The sequence below is a fragment of the Phocoena sinus genome, chromosome 11, assembly GCF_008692025.1.
Source record: "Phocoena sinus isolate mPhoSin1 chromosome 11, mPhoSin1.pri, whole genome shotgun sequence".
NCBI classification, from domain to species: domain Eukaryota; kingdom Metazoa; phylum Chordata; class Mammalia; order Artiodactyla; family Phocoenidae; genus Phocoena; species Phocoena sinus.
In genome coordinates this window covers 2,901,907-2,928,839 of record NC_045773.1, presented here as the reverse complement: position 1 = coordinate 2,928,839, position 26,933 = coordinate 2,901,907, and the positions used below count along the sequence as shown (strand labels likewise).

The 26,933-nt window shown below is 54.6% G+C and overlaps 1 protein-coding gene across 1 annotated transcript in view; it reads left to right on the top strand.

The window, feature by feature from the left end:
• WNT7A (Wnt family member 7A) overlaps positions 1-24,734 on the top strand; it is a 68,048-nt gene extending 43,314 nt beyond the window's left edge. Inside the window, exon 4 of the mRNA XM_032647414.1 lies at positions 22,401-24,734. Coding sequence (XP_032503305.1) covers positions 22,401-22,880 — 480 coding nt within the window. The 3' untranslated portion in view covers positions 22,881-24,734. The remainder of the gene's footprint in view (positions 1-22,400) is intronic.
• The last annotated feature ends 2,199 nt before the right edge of the window (positions 24,735-26,933 follow it).

Below are 26,933 nucleotides of genomic sequence, written 5' to 3'. Positions count from 1 at the left end.
AGTGTGCACAGAGGGATTCACAGGGCCGCACAGCCGTCAACACAAGCAATTCTAGAACTTTTCATCGCCCCAAGAGGAACCCCCGTACCTGTTAGCAGTGACTCCCCATCCCCCTTTCCCCCAGCGCTGGGCAGCCAGTAATCTGCTGTGTCTGTGGGTTTGCCCGTTCTGGACATTGTGTGTAAACGGAATTGTACAATATATGACCTCAGGGGTCTGGCTTCTTTCACTGAGCGTCATGTTTTCAAGGTCCATCCGTGGTGTAGCAGGTGGCGGCACTTCATTCCTTTTTATGGCTGAGTAACACTCCCCTGTAGGGATAGACCACATTTAGTTTTGTGTGTTTCTGGACGCGTGTTTCTGGTCTGACTGTTGTGCCGTGCTGTGGTCAGTGCCCCACATCCTTGAAGTCCATCCTCTTCAGGGCTGTCCCTGAAAAAGCCATGTCTCTGGGTCAAGAGAGGAGGAGGGTCTGGACAGACACAGGCGGGACCTGCGCCCTGAGTACTCTGGCTCTGCATCCCCGTGGGGCTGGCCAGAGCCCCGCAGCCCAGCAGGTGCCGTGGACACTGGCTCGGCCTCCGTCAGCTGGTTCGCGGCGGCTGCCCCTGGAAAGCGGCGAGCGGGCCTCCGGCTTCTGTGCTTCCTTGCTCCCCATCTGTGGTTCTGCCTGGCTGAGCCACTGTCCTACTTCTTCCCGCACCTGCTCAGGCCTCTGGTCTGTCCCCCACGTGGCTGCCTGAGGGAGCCTCTCCAGTGCCAAGTACCCTGTCCTGTCCGGCGGTGGGTTGGCCCTCCCCCCTGACGGCTGGCTTCCTTCCCGTTTCTGGGCTCCCCCGCTCCCTTCCGCACTGCCCTTCTCCCGTGCCGTTCCCTCTGCCCGGGTTGCCCTTTCCTGCTTTCTGTCCAGCCTGGCCCTCCTCAGGTCCTGTCTCAGCTCAGGGATTATTTCCTCACCTCCTCATTCCAGTCGGGCTCCTTTGTTCCTGCTCTCAGCCACTCACCCAGCAAGTACTTGCTGAGCACTGACTGTGCTCTGGACACCAGTCAGAGTGCTGGGGCCACGGCAGGAGCAGACAAACCGAGTCCCTGCCCTTGGGCAGTTGGCATTCTGGTAAGAGACAAGAGAAACCGAAGACAGAAATGTGTGCTATGTCAGATACCGATGCCCGTGGGGAGCAAAACGAACCAGGGCGGGGGTCAGGGAGAGTCCCTGCAAAGGTGAGATTTGAGCAAAGGCCCCTAGGAAAGGAGGGCGGGAGCCATGGAGAGGGTGGGGAAGAGTTCCAGGCAGAGGGAGAGCTGTGCAAAGGCCCTGAGGCAGAGCATGCCTGGTGTGTTGGAGGAGCAGCAAGGAGCCCATGGCGATTAGGGTGGAGTGAACAAAGGTGTAGGGGTGAGGCCAAAGAGGTAGCAGGGACCACAGGGTGCAGGTGGAGAGAGAACAGTGTAAGGGACCATGGAGTGTAGGTGGAGAGAGAACAGTGTGAGGGAACACGAGGTGTAGGTGGAGAGAGAACAGTGTGAGGGACCACGGGGTGTAGGTGGAGAGAGGACGGTGTACGGGACCACGGGGTGTAGGTGGAGAGAGGACGGTGTGAGGGACCACGGGGTGTAGGTGGAGAGAGGACGGTGTACGGGACCACGGGGTGTAGGTGGAGAGAGGACGGTGTACGGGACCACGGGGTGTAGGTGGAGAGAGGACGGTGTACGGGACCACGGGGTGTAGGTGGAGAGAGGACTGTGTACGGGACCACGGGGTGTAGGTGGAGAGAGGACGGTGTGAGGGACCACGGGGTATAGGTGGAGAGAGGACGGTGTGAGGGACCACGGGGTATAGGTGGAGAGAGGACGGTGTACGGGACCACGGGGTGTAGGTGGAGAGAGGACGGTGTACGGGACCACGGGTTGTGGGTTGAGAGAGAACGGTGTATGGGACCACGGGGTGTAGGTGCAGAGAGAACACTGTACGGGACCACGGGGTGTAGGTGGAGAGAGAACGGTGTGAGGGTCCACGGGCTGTAGGTGGGGAGAGAACGGTGTACGGTACCACGGAGTATAGGTGGAGAGAGAACATTGTACGGGACTACGGGGTGTAGGTGGAGAGAGAACGTTGTAAGGGACCACGGGGTGTAGGTGGAGAGAGAACGGTGTATGGGACCATGGGGTGTAGGTGGAGAGAGAACACTACGGGACCACGGGGTGTAGGTGCAGAGAGAACACTGTACGGGACCACGGGGTGTAGGTGGAGAGAACGGTGTAAGGGACCATGGGGTGGAGGTGGAAAGAGAACGGTGTATGGGACCATGGCGTGTAGTGGGAGAGAGGACATTGTACGGGACCATGGGGTGTAGGTGCAGAGAGAACACTGTACGGGACCACGGGGTGTAGGTGGAGAGAGAATGGTGTAAGGGACCACGGGGTGTAGGCAGAGAGAGAACGGTGTAGGCAGAGAGAGAACGGTGTAAGGGACCACGGGGTGTAGGCGGAGAGAGGACGGTGTACGGGACCACAGGGTGTAGGTGGAGAGAAAAAGGTGTGAGGGACCACGGGGTGTAGGTGGAGAGAGGACGGCGTATGGGACCACGGGGTGTAGGTGGAGAGAGGACGGTATACGGGAACACGGGGTGTAGGTGGAGAGAGGACGGTGTACGGGACCATGGGGTGTAGGTGGAGAGAGGACGGTGTACGGGACCACGGGGTGTAGGTGGAGAGATGATGGTGTACGGGACCACGGGGTGTAGGTGGAGAGAGGACTGTGTACGGGACCACGAGGTGTAGGTGGAGAGAGGACGGTGTACGGGACCATGGGGTGTAGGTGGAGAGGGATACGGGACCTCTCGGACCCAGCACAGAACCCCAGCATTGGCCAGCAGCCATGAGCATCGTTCTAGTCTCCACCCCCAAGCTCCCACAAACTGGAACGGTATGGGGCAAATCCAACAAGATGTTATTTCACCTACTGTGTACTTCTAATCAATAAGGATTTTAAGAACATAGCAGTGGCAGCGTTAGTACTTGGAGCAACGTGAACAATCCCTCAGTGCTTTGTAACACCCCACCTGACTCAGATTCTTCCATTGTCTTAGAAACATTTTCCAGTTGGGCTGTGGAGCGGGGGACCGCTGGGGGACTGTGACCACGGGAGGGGCAGGTACGTGCTTTCCTTCAGAGCCACCGATGGTGGAGGCTGGCATTGGCCTCGTGCCCGCGTGACATTTGGATGCGTGGCTGCCTTATCCCCCAAGAGCGTAAGCTTCCAGAGAGCGGGGGCCTGGCCTCTTTCTGCCACCTGGCCACCAACCTCAGGCCCGCCCAGGCCAGGGATTAAATTAACATGCGGTAGAAAAATGAATTAGTGAGTCAATGAATGAATGAATGAATGCCAAGGCCAATCCACTGATGCGTCAGAGGTCGGGAGGAACATGTGTTTGATGGCTCCACCTACTCCCGCTGGCCTCCCTGCCCCTCAGGCGATAGTTGGGGTCCCTGACTGCCTCACTCAGTCTGCAGTCCACACTCCAGGGCGGCAGACCCTGTCAGAGGCCACCCCCAGATGAGAGAGCCGCAGCCAGAGCGGTGGCAGGGCTGGGCTGGGGCAGGGTTGCCCGTGGGGCTTGTCTGTTCCACGTTGACAGTGGGCCGCGCTGGCCCCGGGAACAGGCGAGCACAGCAGAGGCTGCCCAGGCCCTGGTGGGCCGCACGGGGACCCCCCCTGCTGGCTTCCACCATCCAAGAATCTGTGTGTGAGCTTGTGTCGGGGGTGGTGACTGTGAGAGTCACGTCAAGAAAGACACAAGTCTGGGGGTAAGGGGTGTCGGTCCCCGAGAAACGGTTCCTCCGAGACCTCGGAGCTGGCAGAGGCCAGTTCGTGGAGGCCTCGAGAGCCAGGCCACGGACTCTGGGTTTCAACCCCCGGATGACTGGGAGCCAGAGACAGTGTTTGAGCAGCCGTAATCTGGCGAACACTCCTTACAGGAGGTCCCAGTCTAAACCAGGAAGATTGTCCCTCGGGATGGGGTTGACACCCCTTTTCCTGAGGCCCTGGCCGGAGTCCACGCCTCCCGTGCCGTCGGGCTAACCCAGCTGCATTCCAGCGGCCTTGTTCTGTGGAACGCAGCTTCCCCTGCCATCCCCACCCGAGGCAGACAGGAATACTTGCTTGAAGTCGGTGCATCCAGTGTGACTCAAAGAATGTGACCAAGAAGAAAATACTCCAAATGTTTACTAAAAAAAAAAAAGCTGTCTTTTCCCCTCTTTCATCTGAGTTGCCCAGAGGAATACAGCTGCAGCTGAAAGAAATGCAGCTTTCTGTTCATGATGGATGGACGTGCAGGAGGAGGGCAGGTGGAGGAGGAAGAGGGGCGGGGGCGGCGGGAGAGCAGGGGCGGTGCTGTCACCTCTGGGCCCCCAGCCTGCAGCCCCCTCCCAGGGCGGCGCTCACACCTCGCGTCTCCTGTGTACGTTCTGTGAGGGCAGTGTCCACGGCTGCCTGCCCGCGGGCTTCCACGTTGTCTTAGGTCAACGTCCTTGGAAAGGCCCGCTGCACGCAGGGCATTTCCCAGGAAGTGGGAGCAAAGCTGGGCTGCGATGCGGCAGCTACAGAGGCTTCAGCTGGTCCGATGAGTGGCTCTGGGCTGGAATGGCCCTTTAGAGTTGTCCCCAGCATCGACCAGTGGATTGGCCTGGCCCAGGGCACACCTGCCGAATGCAGCCGTGCCCCTTCCAGGTGGGTCTGGCCAGTGGAAGGCACTGGAGGGAGTCCTGAGGGCACAGCAAAGTGGCCTGGGCCAGGCCACTCACTCCTGGGGCTGCCCTGATGAGGGGCCGTGACCGCGGGTGAGGCTGCTCCCGTGATGGGAGGACGGTTCCAGGACGGATGCGGCTGAGGGTGTCAGCGGCTGACACTCCGGGCAGCCAGGCAGCGAGTGCGTGGTCCTGGAGGAGGACCTGGGGGGGCACCGTGGCGTCCACAGCACTATCCAGTCCCGTGACCGTGGCCTGGGGGAGCAACGCCATCCCGGCACGCCTGCCTTCCTTCTGTTCAGCCGCGTTCCGTAGTGCTGCAGCCAGACTGCCTGGGTTCACATACCAGCCCCGCACTTCCCGTCTGTGGCCCCTGGTGCCTCAGACTCCTCACCTGTAAAGTGGGGATGATGAGGTAAATCTGCCTCACAGGGTGACTGTGTGGATTCAGCGAGGTGCTGTCTGTTAAGAGCTTGGAATGCCAGCTGATGCTGTCAGTGGCTCTTATTGGAGTTGGGCACCGTTCCTGCCCTCGTGGGGCTCACAGCCTGGCGGGAGGGATGGGTGTGCAGACAGGAAGTTATGACACAGGGCAGTTTGGCATGGAGCAAGCATGGGCCTCTGTGTGAGCAGCTGTCTCTACTCTTATCCAAGAACACAGGGAGTTCACGCAGTGCCGTCAGTAATCTATAACCACCATAATAACACAGCTGCCCTTCCTGAGGGCTCCTCCGGCTGGGCACCACGCCTTTGGTCACTGGGTCCTGATGCTGCCACCACTGGATGTGTTCTGTTGAACAAGGAGACACAACCGAGGCCAGTGGAGGGGTGGCACTCGCCCAGTGTCCCAGCCGGGGTCTGGTCAGTGGCACAGTTGGGATCACGGAAGGAACCTGAACGAAGGGGTTACTTACAGGGCATACGTAGCATCCAGGCTGTCCTCCGAGGGGTGCTGCAGCAGCCGTGGGGAGCTCGTACTGCCTGGGCCCTGTGGGGCAGAGAGGGGAGCTGTGGACTGGAGGGCGAGCAGCTGGAGGAGAGGGGCCACCTGGCGGGAGCTGGGGCTCCAGGTAGAGGAACGGGGTAACGGCCACCACGTGGCCCTACAGAGAGGGGATCCAGGGAAGAGATGTCCCTGCCCCTCTCTCCTCCTGCCGTCCAGTCTCTTGCAGGACTCCCCACTCCCTGCTCCCCACTGCTGGCTGGGCCTGACCAGACGCTGGAGGACAGGAAGCCTGTGGGCGCAGGGTACACAGGTGAGCCTCCAGGGCCGGAGAAGGGGGCACAGAGGTGCCCAGCACATCCAGGCCCTCAGCCTTGACTCCAGCATGGCCCCCACCTTGTGGGGCTCCTTAGGCAGATGGCATGAGGGGCCCAGCACAGGGCATGGCCATAGCACGTGCACAGCGAGGGACACCTTGTGTCACACACAGAGGACGAAGGACCAGTGCTGGCCTCTGTTGTTACAGGTGGTTTGGGTCACGTGCAGCTTGGAGACAAGAAACACGGGCAGCTGGGGCCTGGAGCCCTGGAAGAGGAAAGTAGCGGGACGCGGGGACCATCCTCCTGCCCGCGTCCCCTGAGTCTAGCCCAGGCAGGGCCTTCTGTGGAAACCACACAGCCCCGGAGGAGGCGGCCTCGGCACCCAACACATCTGCCTCCTGCTCTCTGTGTTCTCCCTGCCGGTGCCGCCTCTCCCAGGTGGCCTGGCTGCCTCGGGTCGGGTGGGGAGTGGGTTTGGAGAAGGTTCGGGAGCCAGGTCTCCTGCTGGGGGAGGGTGGCTGGGAGCTGAGAGCGGCAGAAGGCCCAGCGGCAACACGGACGGGCAAGGATGCTGCCGGGAGTGGGGCAGATGGGGTGAGGGAGGAGGAGGTGACCGTGGAGGCTCTCCCGTGCAGGTGGCAGCAGCGCAGACGCGCCGCAGGAGCTGGGGGCGCGGGTCACAACAGGACAGGCATCTGCGTGTGGGAGGAGGCAGGAGGCAGGGCGACGGGCCGAGCTGCTTCAGGGGGCCCACTGGCCACTCACGGTGGCCCTGGGGGGACGGTCACTTCCTCTTGTCTGCACTACCGCACTACCCAGAGGTCGACTCCCACCCGGCAACGTCTGGGAGAATGTGCCCTCCCTGTCCTTCTGTGTCACTGTCTTCTCTCTCGGAAATCCCCCTCCGGCGCCTTCAGGCAGGGGAGACTGGGGCCCAGAGAAGGAAAGGGGCTTGCCCGCAGCCACACAGCAATGTGGAGGCAGAAGCAGAACCAGTGCCTGCCAGCTCCTTCCACCCCATAACCCTGCCCCCGGCCCCTCCAGCACCATGCCACACTCACCCCGGCACCCCCAGCATTCGTTGTGTGGAAACGGGAAGAACTCACGGGTTAGGGGCCTATAGTGTGAGACGTGCCACACCAGGCCCTGATAGCCCTTCTCTCCTTAATCCCCACCATTTCTTCTGAGGAAAGAATTGCTCCTACTTTACAAGGAGCAGACCACTGAAGAGGCTTGGGTGCCAAGTAACAGAATGCTTAACCAGATGTGGCTTCATTGATAGGAGCTGGCTTTTTCTTGCAAATGAAAATCTGGATGTAGTTTCTTTCAGACGTTCAACAGTCTCTTCGAGGCCCAAGCTGTTTCCCATCCTCCCGTCTGCAGATCGTCACCTTGTTGGCCTCTGGTTCTCTTGCCTCGGCATCACAATATGGCTGCCTAAGCTCCCAGAACCACGCTCTCACACCACAGCATACAAAGACGGAAAACAAGAAGTTGCTCTCTCAGGTCTCTCTTTTTATCAGGTAGTTCCTGTGTTTTCGGCCTCTGTGGTCAGCGGCAGGCAAGCTGTGGTTGGACCATGGAGGGCCAGACGGGAGGTGTGCCCTGTTCCCTCTGGCTAGTTCTCCTATCACCAGCGTGTGGTGGCCAGAGGTGGGATTCGAAGCAGGTTCTTGGGCTGCCTGGCTCTGACACTGGTGCCTTCTCCCCTGCTTCAGGCTGCCTTTTGTCAGTGTGCTGCCATGTTGAGACTGATTCTGACTGCCTGGGTCACTGATCACCAGCTGGGGTGCACACGGCCCAGAACTGACCTCTCCCTGCAGAAGAGTCAGGCTGGCCAACAGTGGGGGGGGTCAGACGGACAGAGCAGCAGACGCCCAGCTAACCTGCAGCCTCTACCTTCAGGGCCTGGTCTCCCCAAGGCCCTCAGATCTGCTTCCTGCTGTGACTTCAAACCCATGAACTAAAGGACTGGCTATTGGGTCTATGTAAAACATCTTACTGCACAGACGAAAGGACCTCTGGGACAGTTAGGACATTTTAATCCATAAAGGACAGAAACCCAACTCAAGCCAGCTTAAAAACAAAGGAAATTCTTTAGTTCATGGAACCAAATGGTCCTGAGTTAATGGATTCAGGGCCAGCTTGATCCAGGGTACAAATGATACTCCCAGGAACCAAGTCCACACACCCCTCATTCTCTATTTCTCAGCTCTGCTTTCTTAGTTAGACCCACATGGTTGCGAGATGCCTGTCCATAGCTGTCCACAGCTCTGCCCTCGGTATCCCATCCTGTTCCTCTGGCAGGAAATTACCAATAGTTCTTGACTTCTCTTCACACCAAATCCCCAGGACTCACTCTGATTGGTCCTGACTTGCCTGAGTCACCAGTTCATACCTAGCAATGACCAGAGGGAACTGGGAGTGATGACTGGTGGGAACTGGGGGTGATGACCTGTGGGATCTGGACATGATGACCAGTGGGAACTGGCAGTGATGACCGGTGGGGCTAGGGGTGATGACCTGTGGGATCTGGGAGTGATGACCAGTGGGAACTGGGGGTGATGACCTGTGGGATCTGGGAGTGATGACCCGTGGGATCTGGGAGTGATGACCCGTGGGAACTGGGGGTGATGACCCATGGGAACTGGGGGTGATGACCCGTGGGATCTAGGGGTGATGACCGGTGGGAACTGCGGGTGATGACTGGGGAGAACTGGTGGTGATGACGAGTGAGATCTGGGAGTGATGACCAGTGGGAACTGGGGGTGATGACCGGAGGGATCTGGGAGTGATGACCCGTTGGAACTGGGGGTGATGACCCGTGGGATCTGGGGGTGATGACCCGTGGGAACAGGGGGTGGTGACCCGTGGGAACTGGGGGTGATGACCCGTGGGATCTGGGGGTGATGACCCGTGGAATCTGGGGGTGATGACCCGTGGGAACTGGGGGTGCTGACCCGTGGGAACTGGGGGTGATGACTGGGTAGATCTAGGAGTGGTGACCCGTGAGAACTGGGAGATGTGACCCGTGGGAACTGGGGGTGATGACGCATGGGATCTGGGAGTGATGACCCGTAGGAACTGGCAGTGATGACCCGTGGGATCTGGGGGTGATGACCGGGGAGATCTAGGAGTGATGACCGGTGGGAACTGGGAGTTGTGACCTGTGGAAATTGGGGGTGATGACCCGTGGGATCTGAGTGATGAGCCGTATGAAGTGGGGGTGATGACCCGTGGGAACTGAGGGTGATGACCGGTGGGAATTGGGGGTGATGACCGGTGGGAACTGGGAGTGGTGACCCGTGGGAACTGGGGGTGATGACCAGTGGGAACTGGGGGTGGTGACCCGTGGGATCTGGGGGTGATGACCAGGGAGATCTAGGTGTGGTGACCGGTGGGAGCTGGGAGTGGTGACCCGTGGGAACTGGGAGTGGTGACCCGTGGGATCTGGGGGTGATGACCTGTGGGACTGCTTTAGCATCTGCGGCTGGGGAAAGGCTCACCGAGGAACCAGAGTTTGCGGAACTCGGAGGCCCAGCTGCGCTCGCTGTAAAACAAGGCACAAAGAGAAGGGCGTCAGGAGTGGGAGAGGTCGGGAGAGGTCCGTGCTGGAGGAGTCCTGCTGGGGCTAGGCGGGGCGCAGGCAGGGCACTCTGAGGAAGAGGTGGCTTTTGCCGAGGCCCTGGAAAGGCTGGGATGGCCTGGGCTATGCCGGGATGAATGGAGGTGCATTCCTGGAGGAGGGCAGGTAGGAGGACCGGTTGCCCTGAGGTGGGGAAATCCTCCTGGGCTGTTTTTTTCCTGGGGACTGCAGTTTGGCGGAGAGGTGAAGGGAGGCGGTGGAATTCAACATTGGCAAACAGCTTTTGGCTTTAATACTCAGATGCCTTTCAGAATGCTGTGGCAGGTGACAGAGGCTCCTGGTCCCAGGAGCACCACATGGCGGGGACGTGTGGGAGCCAGAGGTCGCTGTCTGACCTCCCTCCTCCTCCAGGAAGTTCACCCCTAGATCATCTGGGCAGCCCCGAGAGTTTGGACAGCCCAGGAGGCCAACCTTGATGGTATCTGTTGCGTGTAATGAATCAGGAATCTTTCTGGAGCCAAGTTTCTCCGGAGGCCTCTCCCAGGCGTGGGAGCCCCGCCCTGGTAATTCTGGGCTCTGGGCAGCACCTGGTACATTGTTGGCACTTCCTGGGGGACCTGTCAGAAGGAGATTGATTTTCTTCCCTCCAGCGATGCAGAAAATCCTTCCTACTGCTCCAGACAGGTTTGGGGCTGGGCTGGGGGACAGAGAAGCAGGGTGAGAGCAGCCCTGCCCCACCTGGTTCAGGAATCCCCACTGCAGACCCCACACCCTCCCAGGACAGGTGCTCACCAGCACCCCCCCGCCCCCTGGCGGCCCCTCCAGTGCTGGTCAGCCTAGTGGGGACGGCTGGCATCTCACTGACCTGGGATCTGTTGCCTATGACTCCCCTCCAGCTGGGGTCCCAGTCCTGTCCTCGGAACAGACACACAGTCCCTCCTATTCACCCTGCCCCAGGACAGGCCTGCAGAATGTATGGGGCGGTGACCAGGACCCCAGACACTGCCTTCTCTGGGCAGGACAGCTCCAGCTCCTTTAGCCTGGGCTCTCCAGTCCCTTCCCCTCCACGTGTGCTCTGTCCATCTGCTGGGGCGTAGCCCAGTTCTGGAACCGATAGAGCAAGACCATCTCCTCTGGTGTCGTGAGCGCTAGACCTCTGTTAGTACGGCTTCAGATGGTTGGCTTTTTCGCAGCCTCTTTGTCCGTAGTGCTCTGGTGGTCAGCTAAAGCTTTCCGTCTTTCTCAGTCTCTCCTATCTTGTGCTTCCGCAATCTTTTTTTTTTTTTAATACCAAGAATTATAGGTGTTCGTCCTACTTCTGGCTGTTTTCAACCACACGTTTCATTTAGTCTTTGGAAGTGACTGAATCCTGACTGGGATGATCCACTGTGGACACCCAAGCTGGCTGGGGCCAGACTTCAGTGGCACCAAAAGACCCTTCTGCTCCCCGAGAGGCCCCTTTTCCTGGCCACTCACTGTGCCCCAAATTTTCTCATCACACCCTCAACACTAAGCCCTTCCCCAAGCCTGGCCCCTCCTCCGGCCCCTCGTCTCAGTGCACGGCCTCCGTATCCATCAGAGGCCCATGAGTCACCCCTGGGCCCCGCAATCCTCCCCCACCGAGTATTGCCTTCTCTTCCCTCCACTGCACCCTCTTCATCGGAGCTGCCGTCATCTCTGGCCTGGGTGATGGGGACATTCCCTCTGGATCTCCATCCTGCCACTCTGACTCTCTGACCTAATTTCCACTCTTTTTGCCACGATCTTTCAGAGTGTCAGACCTCATCACTCCCTGCACGAAAGCCCCTTGGCTCACAGGTACTCCAGGTGCATCCCAGCCCTGCCGCCTCCCTGCTCCATCTCCATCTCTTCTCACACGGCCCCAGCCGTGTCTCCTCCGTTCCTCTTGGGGTCGGGCTGCAGCCCTCCCACCTCTGGGCCTTGGCGTGTTGCTCTTCCCTGGTTTGAACTGCCGTTGCCCCATCCCCCTACGTCTGGCTGATTCTTTTTTTTTTTTTAATTTTTATTTTATACTGGAGTATAGTTGATTAATAATGTTGCATTCGTTTCAGCAAAGTGGTTCAGTTATACGTATACATGCACGTGTATCCTTTTTCAAATTCTTTTCCCACTTAGGTTATTACAGAATATTGAGCAGAGTTCCCTGTGCTGTACAGTAGGTCCTTGTTGGTTATCTATTTTATTTTATTTTTTTAATGTCAGGTATTTATTTAGAAAGATTTTAGTTTCTTTTCCTTTACATTTTTACGTTTCTTCACTTTTCTCAGGTTCCATAGAAATTTTTTAAAAAATATTAGTCCAAGTTTGAATTAAAAAAAATTTTTTATTTTATATTGGAGTATAGTTGATTAACAACGTTGTGTTAGTCTCAGGTGTACAGCAAAGTGATTCAGTTATACATATGCATGTATCTGTTCTTTTTCAAATTCTTTTCCCATTTACGTTATTACCGAATATTGAGCAGAGTTCCCTGTGCTGTATAGTAGGTCCTTGTTGATTATCTATTTTAAATATAGCAGTGTGTACGTGTCAGTCCCAAACTCCCAATCTGTCCTTCCCCCCTGGTAACCATAAATTCGTTCTCTAATCTGTGAATCTGCTTCTGTTTTGTAAGTTCATTTGTATCATTTTAGATTCCAGATATAAGTGATATCTTATGGTATTTGTCTTTGTCTGACTTATTTCACTTAGTATGATAATCTCCAGGTCCATCCATGTTGCTGCAAATGGCATTATTTCATTCATTTTTATGGCTAATATTCCATCGTATATATGTACCACGTCTTCTTTATCTATTCCTCTGTCGATGGACATTTAGGTTGCTTCCAGGTCTTGGCTACTGTAAATAGTGCTGCTGTGAACTTTGGGGTGCACGTATCCTTTTGAACCATGTTTTTCTATGGATATATGCCCAGGAGTGGGACTGCTGGATCATGTGGTAGGTCTATTTTTAGTTTTTTAAGGACCCTCCATACTGTTCTCCATAGTGGCTACGCCAGTTTACATTCCCACCAACAGTGTAGGAGGGTTCCCTTTTCTCCACACCCTCTCCAGCATTTGTTTGTAGACTTTTTAATGATGCCATTCTGACTGGTGTGAGGTGATACCTCACTGGAGTTCTGATTTGCATTTCTCTAATAATTAGTGACGCTGAGCATCTTTTCATGTGCCTTTGGCCATCTGTATGTCTTCTTTGGTGAAATGTCTGTTTAGGTCTTCTGCCCATTTTTTGATTAGGTTGGTTGTTTTTTTGATATTGAGCCGCATAAGCTGTTTGTAAATTTTGGAGATTAATCCATTGTCGGCCGCATCGTTTGCAAATATTTTCTTCCATTCTGAGGGTTGTCTTTTCGTTTTGTTTATGGTTTCCTTTGCTGTGCGAGAGCTCTTGAGTTTAATTAGGTCCCATTTGTTTATTTTTGTTTTTATTTCCATTTCTCTAGGAGGTGGGTCAAAAAGGATCTTGCTGTGATTTATGTCCTAGAATGTTCTGCCTATGTTTTCCTCTAAGAGTTTTATAGTATCCAGTCTTACATTTACATCTTTAATCTGTTGCGAGTTTGCTTTTGTGCATGGTGTTAAAGAGTGTTCTAATTTCATTCATTCTTTTACATGGAGCTGTCCAGTTTTCCCAGCACCGTTTATTGAAGAGCCTGTCTTTTCTCCATTGTATGGTCTTGAGTTTGGCTGATTCTAATATGTCCTTCCTGGTATCTGGCCCTTGCTGCAAACAGAGCAGCTCCTCCTGGGTCAAGTTTTCCTCGCTCTCTGTGTCACTCCTTCACAGCACTCGCCAACTTGTAATTAGATTTGGGGGGAGTATTAATTCCATGGCTGCTTCTGGTGTGGGTCTGCAGGCTCAGAGAAGGCAGGGGCAGCATCTGTTTGTATCATGGTCCTCCCAGGGCCTCCACAGCAGGAGTGATGCCAGCAGCACACAGTAGGTGCTCAGTGCAAAATGAGTGAGCAAGTGAATGAATGCACATCAGAGCAGACACACAGTAGGTCCTTCTTTCCCCTCGCAGTTGGCCGGCACCTGTTCTACGCCAGGCTCTCTGCCCGGGGCTAGGAGGTGGAGGGGAATGTCCCCAGCCCCCCAGGAGTGTCACAGGTAGGGTTCTCCAGGAGGAGAGGCTGAGATGGAGTTCGGTCTAAGCTGTTTATTAGGGGGTCAGTGAAGAGGGTGGGAGGGGCAGGACAGGGCAGAAGTGCAGTCGTGATGCTGGCCTGCAAAGCCACGGTGGGAGTGGCCGGACCTTGGGACCCCTGCCTGTCTCTGTCCCCGGAGAGGGCTGAAGGGATTTGGAGCTGGGACAGACCCTGCAGGATCTGACAGCTGGAGCCTTCCCTGTCCCATGGTGTGCTGGTGCCAGGGCTTATCACTCGTAAGATGCAGTATTAAATAAATATTAGAGATTTGCAAGCTGATTGGGAAACCACCGGTAGCTTAAAATTGGCCATGGTGGGAGGATTTATCCCACAGGAATTGGCAAACGCTACAAAACAGGGCTTTTTTTTTTTTTTTTTTTTTTTTTTTTGAGAGTCTGTTCACCAGCACATCTCTACATGTAGCTGTGAAGCAAGACCTCCCTTGAAGGGGGTTTGGGTGGTATATCTCCATGTCCACCACAGAGGGCTGCTGGCCTGATGGGGGAAGCTAACAGGTAGACAGTCACCACAGGGACAAAGTGAAAATTACCCAACAGCCCAGGACAGTTATGGAAACCATGAGGGAGTGAACGACTGCCCTGGCGATCAGGGAAGGCTTTGTGGAGGAGGTGACTTTTTTTTTCTGACAGTGTAGAATATTCAAATGGTACAAAGAACAATCCTATGAAAAGTAAGGCCCCTGATACCTGGTATCCTCCCCGGAGGCAGCTACTCCTACCAGTGTCTCACGTATTCCTCCAGGGATGTTATTCTGTGTTCTTAGGAACACGCACACACAGGTCTTTTCTGTCTCGTACAAACAGCTCCTGCTCTGCATACTTTCCTGCACCTCTGTTCTCTCCACTGTGTACCTCACTAGAAAGTACAGGGCTGCCTCATTCTCTCTGGCAGCTGCAGGGCATTCCACCTCATCGGCGCACCATGATTTGTGGAACCCGTCCCCATTGGTGGATCTTTAGAGCCTTTCGGCCTTTTGATATTTCAGATAATGCCTCTCTGAGGCTGTCATTTTACACATGCATGAGCCTCCCCGGAGGGTACATATTCTGTGGTGGAATTGTTGGGTTGAGCCTCTATAATGGCAGTAAAGATTGGCCTTCCAGATAAGGGCCGGCAGGTGCAGAGCCCAGAGGTGGACGAAGGGGAAAGAGGACAGGCTGGGAGTCCCGGCGTGGGACTCGTGCTTGGCTCTGCCACGAGGAATGGTGTGCAGCGCCGGGGTCGGGGCCCATGCAACAGGCACATTCGGACTAGGAAATCCGGGAGAGTTTTAAACAGAGACTGCAGGCCAACAACTGACGAATGGGGGGATGGAGTGCGGCATACCCCTACAATGGAATATTATTCAGCCATAAGAAGGAATGAAGTGCCGACACCTGCTGCACCGTGGCTGAACTTTGAACGCATTATGCTGCGTGAAGGGAACTGGACACACAACAGGCCACATACTGTATGAGTCCATTTATATGTCCGGAACAGGCACATCTATAAAGACAGAAAGTAGATGAGTGGTCGCCAGGGACTGAGAGGAAGGGAGAGGCAGGAGCGACTACTGACAGGAATGGCGTTTCTTTTGGGGTGATGAAAGTGTTCTAAACTTGGTGGTGATGGTTGCACAGCTCTGCGTGTACTAAAAACCACTGAATCGTGTACTTCAACACAGTGAATCGTGTGGTATGTGAATTATATTGCAACCAAGCTGCTTTGTAAAGGAGAGGTTGCTAATAAAACAAAGGGCAAAGTTAAAGGAACCAAGGGGGATGGTGCAGCACCCTGGGGCTGGCACCAGGGGTCCCATTACTCCTTAGGGTGGTCGGGCTGCTAGAACCCAGGGGGACTCACAGAGAGGATGTGGGAGCCATGACCTCTGCTAGAGGAACACAGCCACCCTGTGGGCCAGCAGTGGGGGAGCGGGAGGAATACTAACCAGGACCTCGCTCTGCCCTCAGGGCTCCCTCCAGTGCCTTCCACTGGCCAGACCCACCTGGAAGGGGCGCGGCTGCATTCGGCCGGTGTGCCCTGGGCCAGGCCACTCACCGATAGCCATCAGGGAACTAGATCAAGCTCAGGGGTGCCACCCTCTGGTCCAGCCTCCTGGGGAAGGGTGGGGAGTGCTCTGGAGAGACGTATGGAGGAGATCCAGCCTGCTCTGTGGTCTTAAGTCCCTTCCTTTCTCTGAGACTCAGTTTCCTCACCTGTGAAATGGGATGGATATGCCCATCTCTCAGCACTTGTCAGACTACCAGATGCCATCAGAGCTCTGAAAACGCTTGGTCTGGGTGGGTTAAAAAGCAGTGTGGATATGAGGTCAGGATCCTCAGAGAGAGTCAGAAGCAGCCTCGTAAATCATTTACTTCAAAGCCTTGAGTTCAAAATGGGGAAACCCAGGCCCAGTGAGGACATCCAGCCGGTCAGCTGCAGAAACAACCGAATCTTGACTCCAGAAAAACTCCCTCCTTCTCTCCTGGGATTTTTTTTTTTTTTTAAATAGACTATTTTTTCAGAAAAGTTTGAGGAGAAGGTACAGAGCTTTCCCATATTACCCTCCACCCCCAAACACACACACACACACACACACACACACACACAGTCTCCCAGCACCAGCGTGAGTGGTGGATTTGTTACAGCCAACGTGAGGTCTTTATAAAATCGTAAATCCTGCTCCCGGCAGCACTGGCTGCCCTGTCCACACGCAATAAAACCCCATCTCCCGGCCCAAGGAGACAGGATGACTAAATGCCGTGTGGTGGCCTGGATGGGATCCTAGAACAGAAAGGGACATACCATATCAACCAAGGGAATGTGCATAAAGTATGGACTTCAGTTCATAATAGTAAATTAATATTAGCTGATTAATTAACTTACCACGCTAATACGTTTACATTTACCACACTAATGTCAGATGTTAGTCATAGGCAAAACCGGATACAGGATGTATGGGAATCCTCTGTACTATTTTCACAATTTTTCCGGAAATATAAAACTTAAAGAAAAGTTCAATAAAAAACACTGAATAATAAAAAAATCGCACCTCCTTAACATGGTTGGTAGAGCCTCTGGGATGGGCCCCCTACCTGTGCCACCTGGGCACCGGCACCGTAGCCCGGTCACCGCAAGGCCTTGGCCCGTTGTGCAGAAGCCTCGGGCCCTTTGCCCTGCCTCAGTCCGTCTTTCAAGTGGAGATGAAACGAGGGGACAGGTCTGTGCTGCCCTCTGCTCGGGTCAGTGTCACGTAGCCGCCCCTGCCTCCTCCCGCGCTCTCCAGCCCCGATCCTCTCCCACCTTCTCCGTCTCACTTATTCTATTATCTGAAGTGGGTGACTGCTCCCCTCTCCCCACAGCATGTCTTCTTCACAAGGGCGGCAGCTTTGTGGCCTTAACTTTACCGAGACCCCAGTCCTTGCACGGGGCCGGCACACAGTAGGTGCTCGGCGTGTCCCAAGCTCTTCAAGTGTAAGGGGGGTGCCCCGGAAGTCCCCCTGGGCAGCTTGGAAGCTGGGAGCCAGCTGGCCTCACGGTGGGAGCACAGCATGGCTCTGTCCCACACACTTCCTCTGCTGTTGTCCCCTGCTTTGGGCAAAGGGCTCGGTGCCCATCTGGGTGATCAGCCCTGGCCAGGGCGGCTGTGATTATGCCCAGCTTAATGCGGACATAATGCGATCACTGAGGCTCTCAAGATGCAGAGTTCGCGGCACGAAGGGGCTGCGTGTCATCTGATTAGGGGCCGACACAAATGCCGCCACGGCCTCAGGTCGTGGTGGCCACAGAAGAAGAGGAAGGCAGCTGCCTGCCCAGCCTGGGCGCCTGGCCCTGGCTCTGGGGCTCGTTGCTCGGGGGCCACCGCCGAGGACACATTCGGTGTCACAGACGCACAAATACAGCCCAGTGCTTCTTCACGACATCCCACCAGGGACTTTTTCTTAAAAAGCCGACTTAATTAGTCTAATTCATATACTGTACCGTGCCCTCACGCAAAGCGTACAGGTCAACACCGATATGTTCACAGATATGCGCAACCATCCCCACAATCATTTTACCTCAAAAAGAGACCTACGCCCTCTTCAGCCGTCTCCCCCCATTTCTCCAACCTCCTCCAGCCCACTAGTCTACCTTCTGTCTCCACAGAGTTGCCTCTTCTGGACATGGCCTATAAACACAGTTGTACAGTACGTGGTCTTGTGTGTCTGGCTTCTCTCACTGAGCAGCATGTTTTCAAGGTCCATCCGTGGTGCAGCAGGTGTCGGCACTTCACCCCTTTTTATGGCTGAATCATATTCTGCTGAGTAGATGGACTTGTTCATTTATCTGTTCGTCAGTTGGGTTCATTTATCTGTTCATCAGTGGTCATATGGGTTGTTTCCACTTTGGGGCTATTTTAAAGAATGCTGCTATAAACTTTGTTTGATCAGTTTTTTATGTGGATGTGTGTTTTCATTTCCCCTGGGTATATGCCCAGGAGTGGAACTGCTGGGTGTCTTAGTGTGCCTGAGTGGCTACAACAAAATGCCCCAGACTGGGCGGCAGAGAAACAACAGAAATTGATTCCTCCCAGTTCTGGAGGCTGGGAGCCCGAGATGAGGGTTGAGTCCTGATGAGGACCCGCTTCCTGGCTCATAACTGGGGCCTTCTCACTGGGTCCTCATGAGTTAGAAGGGGCTGGGGTCTCTCTGGAGCCTCTTTTATGAGGCGCTAATCCCATTCACGAGGGCTTCACCCTCCTGATTTAAGAACCTCCCTAAGGCCCCACCAAATACCATCACTTTGGGGGTTAGGATTTCAACGTATGAGTTGAGGGGTGGGGAGGGCGAGACCCAGACATTGCGACCATAATCCTGGGTCACTTGGTAACTGTATGTTTAACACTTTGAGGAACTGCCGGGCCATTGCCACAGGGGCTGCACCATTTCACATTCCCACCAGCAGTGTCCGAGGGTTCGTTCCCTTTTCTCCGCATCCTCGCCAACAACTGCTCTACCTGTGTTTCCTCTTGTAGCCATCCCAGTGGGTGCGAACTGGTGTCTCACCGTGGTGCTGATGTGCGTTTCCCTGGAGCTAATGATGCTGAGCGTATTTTCTTGTGCTCGTGGGCTACTGTGCCCCCTGCATTTTTATAAATTGCAAGTATAGCTTACACGCAGAAAAGCACTCGGATCCTCCACGTGGATTGAAAAGAATAATTTTAAAGCACTCATATCAAGGAACAGAATATTGCCAGGACCCCAGGCGCGCCCTGGGTGATCCTCACCCGCCACAGCCCCTCACCTCCTACCCGACGGACAACCACTGCCTTGATATTTATGACCCTCATTTCTTTCCTCTCCATTGCTCTCACCGCCTCTGTATGTGCCCCTAAACAACACAGTCCAGTTATGCCGCCCTTGAACTTGATACGCATGAAATCGTTCTGTGGAAATCGTCCACGATTGCCTCCTTCCCTCCCCACTGTATTTCTGAGGTTGACCTCTGCCGCCGTAGCTGGTCATGGTACTGCCCTCGAGTGTCCCGCTGAGCCCACACGCCTCCGCTTATCCATTTAACCGTGGATGGACATCAGGTCCCGCCCAGTTTGGAGCCACAATGAACGCTGATGCTCTGAACATCCTTGAACCTGTTTCCTGTGCGCACAAGCATATGGTTCTCTAGGGCACACATCTTGGAAGGGACACTTCTGAGTCACGGCTCTGTGTATCTCAGCTTTCCAGGTGCTCTGTGGCCTCACCCACACTCAGTGTCAGAATCTGTTCTCCATGCCCCCTGCCCCCAGGCATCCGTGTTGGAGTCTCTGACACGCTAAGATCTACCAGCCAGGCCGTGCGGCCTCAGAAACGCCTGCCCAACTCTGCCCCCAGCACACATCACACCTCTGCCCCTCGCTCTTACCCACGCTTTTTAGGCCAACACGGAAAGGTCACATTTGGGAACTATCTCCTCACTGATGACCAAAAGGGACACCTGTGGGATTTGGGGGGCTGCTCACCCACCACCAGCTGCACGTGTGTGGAGGCTGCAGGACAGTACGTGCTCTGTCGCTCTAGGTGTCCCGGAACCAGGCATTCAGCTGACCAGAATCCATCCCTGTCCCCGAACACTCTGGATGCCCCGGCCTCGCTGGCTTGTTTGAGTGCAGACACCGTGGCCTCCCCTTCTGTTGAGTATACTGACCAGCACTGGTCACCTCCTCCTAGAAGCTGAGCATCTAGGGTTGGGAGGACCCTGGACATGGGCCCATCCTTGGAGACGGGAATCTTACCTCGTCACCTCTGTGTCCCCAGCACCAGCACAGGCCCAGACCCAGAGGCAGAACTAATGGCTATTTTGGGATATCTGATTTTGTTCCAGCCCTCTAACTTTTGTCAGAAAAGACGGAATTGCCTTCACTCCATGTTCACTGAAGGCAACTGAGGCCCGGAGAAGGGGGTGTGACAATCCCAAGGTCACAGAGCAAGTAAGCAGCCACCAAGCACTTGATTCGCACCCCTTGGCAGTAAGACCCTCGTTCCCGAACACCTCACAGACCAGCTCCAGGAGTCAGCCGAGCCTCGGGTTTTGCCTTGTTCAATGGAGTCACACTAACTCCATGGAGTTAAATAAGACGCCACGTATAAAAGCACGGACCCAGTGTGTGGTGTGCACAGGTGACAAATAATGTCTAGTCATTTACTCATTCTTTCACTTATTCTTTCACCATGTAACAGGCAAAGGCAATTTGGCAGTCTGGATGAAGAACCAGGAAAGTGACCCAGAAACCACGTTCACTAATACATCCCCATCCCAGTGCCTGGCACACAACAGCAAGTGTCCATTAGGATGAAATCACGTGGAAGATGAGGAGGAAGTAGGAGAAGCTTTAGTTCCAAAAACGCCTCCTTACACATTACATATAGTTTTTAAAAAAACAGAAAGAAAGGAGGGAAGATAAATATTGGAAAACAAACAAACAAACCCTGAAAGCAATATGAATATCTTATACGATGGGGGGTTTGGTAAATGGTGTCTTCTTTTATTGCTGGGATATTCCAAAGCAGGGGTCAGCAAAATCCAGCACGTGGACCATCTCTGGCCCACTGCCTATACATGTAAATAAAGATTAAGTGAAAACCAGTCGTTAGCTTTGCCTGTCCTTGAACTTCCTATCAGTGGAATCACACAGTATATTCTCTTTTGCGTCCAGCTTCTTTCACGCAACATTACATCTTAGAGATCTGAGCTTCTTGTGTGTGTGAGAAGTTCATCCTCATTTCTGTCCAGCATCTCATTGTGCGATTATAATGAAGTACTATCATCCTCCCCGTTCTGCACGTGGGGAAACTGCAGCTGCGCTGAAGCAAGTTGCCTGAGGGCACACAGCAGGTTCATGTTAGATCTGGGATTTAAACCCAGGGTCCAAATCTCTGCTTTTCACTCCCTGTACAATGCTGCCCCTCATGCTGTGATGATGCCTGAGAGGTGCTGGGAACTCAGAAGAAGGAAAACATCATCCAGGCTGGGAGTCAGGGAAGGTGAAATCAGAGTCAGGGTTCCCAGACTCAGATGTCCATAGCAGTGTGGACATCTCTCTACACTGGGTCCAACTACATCCAGTGCCTCTCAATCTGGAAAGCTCTCCTCCAGAAGGGTGTGGTGTCCTAATGTGTGTCCATTTGCATTTCCCTGTGGTGTGTGTGTGTGTGTGTGTGTGTGTGTGTGTGTGTGAGAGAGGGAGAGAGAGAGGGAGAGGGAGAGGGAGAGGGAGAGGGAGAGGGAGAGGGAGAGGGAGAGGGAGAGGGAGAGGGAGAGGGAGAGGGAGAGGGAGAGGGAGAGGGAGAGGGAGAGGGAGAGGGAGAGGGAGACTTTAAGGATGCTCGGGGTTGCCATGTGACGGCAACTCGAGCACCTCCCGGGTGCTGATGTGTGTACGTCTTGTGTGCTCCTGCATGTACACAGCTATCTGTGTATCTCTCTCCATGTGCCTGGGAGATTCAGGTTGCTGCCACAAGTGATCAAAGCAGATGACCTCTGAAAAAGCATAGCTTGTGGTCAGGGAAGCGATAGGGAGTGGTAAGGACTGTGGTGAGTTGAGGGATGCCGACCCGTGAGGGAGGCAGGTGCTGATAAAACTCCAGGTATCATGCCATGCGATGATGCAGGCTGAGGGGAGCCAGATGCAGCAGGACTGCCGTGCTGGCCTCTGTGGCCAGCAGGTCAGTGCCCAGATGCACTGGTTTTGAAATAATTTGAGTATCACTGCAGAGTTGCCAGATGCCCTTTCTGTTTGCCAACAAACCTGGCAGTCTGTCTTTGAAAGTCTCCTGGTTTTTAAAAGTTGGTTCAAAAATGATTTTAAGCCTGTGCAGCCCCGAGAGAACCTATGCGTGGTCTGGACTGGCCTGAACTGATCTAAGCGCCGGCAGGAGGACCACTCAGGGCGGGCTGGCAGGGAGGGGGGGCGAGTCCTGGGGAAGGCGCAGCGCAAAGGCTGCAGGTGAGAGTGGTTCGAATCCGGGTCTCAGTTTCCTGCGCCAGAAAGAAAAGCACACGCCAAGCCCAGCCAGGCGGGGCAGGGGGTGGGCGGGCCAGGGGCCCCACTCGGCCGGCCACTCAGTGACGCGCTGTGCTCTCCCTGCCACCCCCGCAGATCCTGGAGGAGAACATGAAGCTGGAGTGTAAGTGCCACGGCGTGTCGGGCTCATGCACCACCAAGACCTGCTGGACCACGCTGCCGCAGTTCCGCGAGCTGGGCTACGTGCTCAAGGACAAGTACAACGAGGCTGTTCACGTGGAGCCCGTGCGCGCCAGCCGCAACAAGCGGCCCACCTTCCTGAAGATCAAGAAGCCGCTCTCCTACCGCAAGCCCATGGACACCGACCTGGTGTACATCGAGAAGTCGCCCAACTACTGCGAGGAGGACCCGGTGACGGGCAGCGTGGGCACGCAGGGCCGTGCCTGCAACAAGACGGCCCCCCAGGCCAGCGGCTGCGACCTCATGTGCTGCGGCCGCGGCTACAACACCCACCAGTACGCCCGTGTGTGGCAGTGCAACTGCAAGTTCCACTGGTGCTGCTACGTCAAGTGCAACACGTGCAGCGAGCGCACCGAGGTCTACACGTGCAAGTGAGCGGCGGGGCGGCGGCCCCACTGGCCGCACGCGGGGCGGCGAGGACCGGACGCTCTCCACGCCGCGGGCACGGCCCAGACCTCTGCAGCCGCGCTGAGCTTGTCTTGTCTGCTGTGGGGTCCCCCGCGGGGGACCCCTCCAGGGCCCCGAGCTGTCCACGCTACACCCAGCGCCGCTCCCTCGGCCCCAGACGCCGCCTGGGGCCTCCTTGGCTGGAGCAGAGCCTTCGCACCAGAAACTCTGGACTCCGGGGCCTCAAGAGAGCAATATTTAACAATTTATTCTGATAAAAAATAATATTAATTTATTTAATTAAAAAGAACCCTTCCACCTCGTCGGGATCCGTTTTCTGCAATCAAAGTGGACCGCTTGCTTTCCTGTGGGATAGTTCCGTCGCTAGGACAAGGAGCTGAGTAGAACTGTACATAATGATTCTTTCTGCAGACACTTCTACTAGTTGATTTCGCAAGTACCCCCTTGCCGCCCTAGATGTTTAAGTGCAAGGGCAGACATCCTCTATACCTATGTAGACATATACACACACACTTATATTTTTTTGCCGTTTGCTGCTAATTCTCCAGAGATTTAAGCTGGTCCAGAAATGGAGACGTTTTCCAGGATACGTTTCCCATCCTGTAGTCCTCCCCAGCTCAAACGTCACCGTTAGAGAAGTCCAGTTTGGAATATATAGAGGGAGGAAAGGTAATACTGAAACTCCCGGCAGTTTCCATCTTTTGGAAAGTGAGCCACTGGATAAGAGAATATTTTGTAAGAGGCTATTTTTCTACGAATATTTTATTTATATCGGGTCTGCCTGTGTCATTCCATGGCTCGTGCTTCTTCTTAATTCCACTACTCCCTTTGGGGTGAGGAGGGGTGAGCCCTGGGTATGGGGTCAGCCCCATGGGGACCCTCACATGGCTGGGTTCTCAAGTTCCGTGGGCAGAAGTGGCCCCAGATGCATGGGCTGCAGTGTCATCGGTATCCCTAGGAAGGAAGCAGGTCTCTGGCCACAGAGCAGTGACCTCGAGTTGAGCCATGTAGTGGGCAGGCTCCTGCCCTTGGCGTCACATGACCATCACAGGGACAGGTCATCGTCACTCAGCAGAAGCCAGCTAAGGGAGCCCGCTCCTCGCCAGGACGCCCTGCCGTCGCCGTGTATCCTCAGTTATGGGGCAGCAGAGCTGGGGTGAGGGGTCCCACGGGCAGCAGTGAGTTAGCGGATGGCTGGTTGGTGTCACGGTCCCAGGGCAGAGAGAGGTGTGGGTGAGGCCTCTCTACACTGGGTCCAACTACAGCGAGTGCCTCTCAATCTGGAAAGCTCTCCTCCAGAAGTGTGTGGTGTCCTAATGTGTGTCCATTTGCATTTCCCTGTGAGTGTGTGTGTGTGTGTGTGTGTGTGTGTGTGTGTGTGTGTGAGAGAGAGAGAGAGACTTTAAGGATGCTCGGGGTTGCCATGTGACGGCACCCTCGAGCACCTCCTGGGTGCTGATGTGTGTACGTCTTGTGTGCTTCTGCATGTACACAGCTATCTGTGTATCTCTCTCCATGTGCCTGGGAGATTCAGGTTGCTGTGTGCCCGTGCATCTGCTGGTCCCGGGTTGTCTCTGCTTGCGGTTGACAGCTCGTGGCGTGAAGCAGACAGCGAGGACCTTTGGTGATTGTGTTGAGCCACCAAGAGATGGCACCTCTGAACTACGTGCCCATAGACACTGATGAAACTCAGATACCTCTGAGACCACAGCCCCATGGCCCCACACACTGGGAGCCCCTCAGTGTCTAAGCTGTGTTGGACTCCCCAATGTTAGCACTGGGCCTGGATCACAGCATGGACAAATAAAATGGCTGGACAGTTGGTTGACTTCTTCCCTTGGACCATTTTTTTCTTCTTTACATGGGTGTCAGGATGGGTAGGCATGTAAAGGGATGAGTGGATGGATGAATGAGTGAGTGGATGGATGGATGGATGGATAATGATGGGTGGGTCGGTGGATGGATGGGTGGATGAGTGGACGATGAGTGAGTGGATGGATAATGGATGGGTGGGTAGGTGTGTGGGTCAGTGGATGGATGGATAATGAATGGGTGGGAAAGTGGATGGGTAGATGGATGGATGGATGGGTGCGTGGGTAGATGGATGGATGAATGAGTGAGTAGATGGTGGATGGATAATGGATGGGTAGGTAGGTGTGTGGGTCAGTGGATGGATGGGTGGATGGGTGGATGGATGAATGGGTGGGTGGGTGGATGGATGAATGGGTGGGTGGATGGATGGATGGATAATGCATGGGGGGTAAATGCGTGGGTCAGTGGATGGTGGGTGGATGGATGGATGGATGGATGGATGGATACGTGGATGAGAGTGTGGATGGATAAGTGGATAGATAGATGGTTGGATAATGGATGGATGACTAAGTGGGTGGGTTGGTAGATGGGTAGATGGATGTGTGGATGGATGAATGGGTAGGTGGATGGATGGATGAGTTGATGGGTGGATGGATAATTTGATGGATAAAGGATGGGTGGGTAGGTGGGTGGGTCGGTGGTTGGGTAGATGGATAGATGGATGAATGGGTGGGTGAATGGATGGATAGATAATGAATGGGTGGGTAAGTGGATGGGTTGCTGGATGGGTAGATGGATGGGTGGATGGATAATGGATGGGTGGGTAGGTGGGTGGGTTGGTGGATGGGTAGATGGATGGATGGATGAATGGGTGGGTAGATGGATGGATGGATGGATGAATGGGTGGGTAGGTGGATGGATAGATGGATAGATGGATGGATGGATGGATAGATAAGGGGATGGGTGGATAGATAAATGGATGGGTGGGTACATAAGTGGATGGATAGATGGATGGATAGTGGGTAAGTGGGTGGGTCAGTGGATGGTGGATGCATGGATGGGTGGGTGGGTGGGTAGATGGATGGATGGATGAGTGAGTGGATGGTGGATGGACAGTGGATGGGTAGGTAGGTGTGTGGGTCAGTGGATGGATGAATGGATGGATAATGAATGGCTAGGAAAGTGGATGGGTTGATGGATGAATGGATAGGTAGATGGATGGATGAGTTAGTGGATGGATGGTTGGATAGATGGAGGGATAATGCATGAGTGGGTAAGTGGGTGGGTCAGTGGATGGTAGATAGGTGGATGGATGGATGAATTGGTGGGTAGATGGATGCATGAGTGAGTGGATGGATAATGGTTGGGTGGGTAGGTGGGTGGGTCAGTAGATGGGTAGGTGTATGGGTGAGTGAGTGGATGGGTGGGTGGATGAATGGGTAGGTGGGTGGGTGGATGGATGGATGGATACATGGATGAGAGCATGAATGGATAAGTGGATAGATAGATGGTTGGATAATGGACGGATGGGTAAGTGGGTGGGTTGGTAGATGGGTAGATGGATGTGTGGATGGATGAATGGGTAGGTGGATGGATTGATGAGTTGATGGGTGGATGGATAATTTGATGGATAAAGGATGGGTGGGTAGGTGGGGTCAGTGGATGGGTAGATGGATGGATAATAGGTGGGTGGGTCGGTGGTTGGGTAGATGGATGGATGGAAGAATGGGTGGATGCATGGATAATGAATGGGTGGGTAAGTGGATGGGTCAGTGGATGGGTGGATGGATGGATAATGGGTAGGTTGGTGGATGGGTAGATGGATGGATGAATGGGTGGGTAGATGGATGGATGAATGAATGAGTGGGTAGATGGATGGATAATGGATGGGTGGGTCGGTGGATGGGTAGATGGATGGATGAATCGGTGGGTAGATGGATGGATAATGGATGGGTGGGTCAGTGGATGGGTAGATGGATAGATGGATGGATGGATGGATGGATGGATAAGTGAGTGGATGGGTGGATAGATAAGTGGATGGATAGATGGAGGGACAATGGATGGGTGGGTAAGTGGGTGCGTAGGTGGGTGAGTAGATGGATGGATGGATGAATGGGTGGGTGGATGGATGGATGGATGGATGGATGGATGGGTGGGTAGATGGATGGATGGATGGATAATGGATGGGTGGGTAAGTGGGTGGGTTGG